The sequence below is a fragment of the Schistosoma haematobium genome, chromosome ZW (genome assembly GCF_000699445.3).
Source record: "Schistosoma haematobium chromosome ZW, whole genome shotgun sequence".
NCBI lineage: Eukaryota > Metazoa > Platyhelminthes > Trematoda > Strigeidida > Schistosomatidae > Schistosoma > Schistosoma haematobium.
Window position 1 is genome coordinate 71,057,481 of NC_067195.1, and position 2,889 is coordinate 71,060,369.

The window sequence follows — 2,889 nt, forward strand, 5'->3', positions numbered from 1 at the left end:
ATTTAACCTTGAGTTTCACTTCTTTATTTATCATAATGAGATGAATTTAACTTTTTTTGAAAACAAATTCTGACTATTTTAAAATGTTATGCATTATTCAATTACTGAATGTGCTACATGTCCAAAAACATTTTTTTATTCAAATTTGAGCATCACATGAATGAACAAACAGTCTACATTGTTATAGTTAGATTTATTTACTCAATTCAAACATAGAGCGGATGAATTATTGATTACCCACATTGTCTATTACATTATAACTCTTATTTTGTTTCATTATATTTTGTGTTACCTATTGATTTTTGTACATTAAAATGTAAAATAGTGAAATTATGAAACTACAATATACTGAATGAATTAATCGATTCAATTACAGGTCAAATCTGAACACAATGACCAAATTTTATGTTATTCTATTAGATTATGTAGAATGCATAGTAATTGGTTCAAAGTTATTAAGATGTGTAAACTTTTGGCTTCATTCAATTTACTATTTATATGAGTCACCTACTTTAGTGTATGTAATTAACGTTCAATCTGTTTCTATGCTCTAATATACATTATTCCAAGTATATATATACATACATACGTGGAACTATGTACAGAAATGATTTTTGGATGAACTGACAGACAGTAAAATTTATCAAAAAAAAATAATAAAAAATTAAAAAACAGAACAAAACTAAAAGTGATAGGACTTATTTCAATATCGGTGAATTTAACATCACTTCCTTATGTTTATTTACTTTAATTCATTGAAAGGTGAAGGAATTTCTACTTAATTAATTACTACGTTTGTTTTTTAAAAAAAATATAAATTCTATGACATATATGTTATATATATTCTATTGAACTTCTTGAAGTATAATCATTGGTTACATTATTGATATTTAGTCAAATCAACTCTAGATTTACTTGTATTAGCAACAATATTATACTCAGTGATTACATTTATACATATATAAATACTGTAATATCAATTCTATTCATCTTTTTGTTACCTTCTGATTCTGTGCCTATCAAAGAAAGTCAATATATATTATCATGTCACGTAAATCAATTCAAAAGAATGCATTAAGTAATTCGGTACCATCATTCAAAGAAACCAATTATGATATTCATGAATTAATTTATTTTAAATGTCCTGGAAAATTATTTATACAACGTACATTAAAACCAAATGAAGAATTTAATAAAGAATATATGAAGAAATTAATTAATAAAAAACGAACTATTCAATCTCAAGAACGTATGATTTATTTAACAGAAAATGGTTTAAGAATAAAAGCTTATAAAAAACCAACTAATTCATATAAACGTTTATATTTAAGTTATGAACAAATTGAAATAATTTATATATCAGAAGGTATTAAAAATATTCTTGTATTAGGTATTATTAGTAAAAATCAACAAATACGTGCTTATGAATGTACAAAAATTAAAGATGATGATGATTTTAAAACTTTGTGTAGATTACTTGTTCAAGCATGTGAAAATAGTGAAAGAAAATTAATTGAATTAAATCCAATTGGTACATTATCTATGTCATCATTATATGATAATAAAAGATTTAGTCATGGATCACTTGGTTCAATTGTATGGACACAATCTGGTGAAATTGATAATGAATTACAAAGTCAATTAGAAAATCGTTTATATCAAAATGAATTAATAGAAAATGAAAATGATGTACGTAAAATGGTGTCACAATATTCACAAAATGATTCAGTAACTAGTATTATATCATCAATTTTAAAAAATGAAAAAGGATCTAATGAAAATATGAATAGTAAAATTGAATCAAGTGATACAGAAGGTAGTGATCCAGTGAAACACTATAATGGAATAAACGGTGATTTTAATTACATAACCTATGAAGATGATTATGATGATGATGATAATAATAATGATAATATTAATAATGATAATCGTTATGCTTCAGCGATTTACAAAGCGGACGCTTACGTCGAACCTATACTTACGCCAATATTTCATGCAGACGATGAATCAGCAAAGTTATATTACAGAACAGGTTATGAGGGTGATTCATATGAGGAAAATTATGAAGTGACAGATTTGTATCCACCATCTAAATGGCCAGCTGGAGTTACCTTTATTTGTCCAGACTCTAAATCTGGTGCAACTATCGCACATCTTGGACCTGTTTATTTATATTCTGAAAGATTTGTCGATGTTGACAATGACTGTATTGAGAATCAGACATCAGCCTAACATTATAATTTGATGAAAAATTTAATGATTCGTTACTTAACTGTGTTTTTTTAAATATAGCTTGTAAATTTGGACAGTATTCGGATTTTACAATTAATTTACTTAGAAGTTTCAAGTTACTCGTTTATTAAAATTATTACCATGGATTAAATCTTATGAAATATTACTGCATGTTGTGAACTTGGTAAGCCATAATCTAACCTTCTGGGCCTACCTCAACTATCGTACTTATAAGTTATTCGGCAGAGATTTTAGCTTTAAGCAACCTTGTCTCATTAGAAATGGCGTTTTGAGAAGTGAAATAAGATGCTAATTTTTTATCTTTATAAATATGCCGTATCTCTAAAACATTACCAACGAACGTCAGGTATACAATCATTTTCAAAATTATTCTGTTTTTAATGTTAAGTTGAATAACATTAAAAGAATCTGAAAAGTTCCATATTCGATTTTAGAAGGTAGTTACTTTAACAATCAATGACATACGGTTTCGAATCGATTTCTACGGGCGACAGAATGTAGTAACTTTAGCAGGTTTAATTTTCCTAAGCCTTAAATACTATGCTAGATTAAACCCGAGAGCTATAGAAATGAAATAAGTTATTTTCGGTTCAAACTTTACTTTAAGCTCCCCATTTTTATTCACGAATACATTTC

At 26.4% G+C, this 2,889-nt stretch overlaps 1 protein-coding gene across 1 annotated transcript; it reads left to right on the forward strand.

Annotated features, from left to right (window-relative positions):
- Window positions 1-1,044: 1,044 nt before the first annotated feature.
- Window positions 1,045-2,306, forward strand: MS3_00004299 (uncharacterized protein; the record flags this gene model as incomplete). The annotated part of the gene is made up of 1 exon (XM_012943037.2): window positions 1,045-2,306. One exon carries the CDS (start codon window positions 1,045-1,047, stop codon window positions 2,230-2,232), a length of 1,188 nt encoding a protein of 395 aa, XP_012798491.2. The 3' UTR covers window positions 2,233-2,306.
- Between the last annotated feature and the right edge of the window lie 583 nt (window positions 2,307-2,889).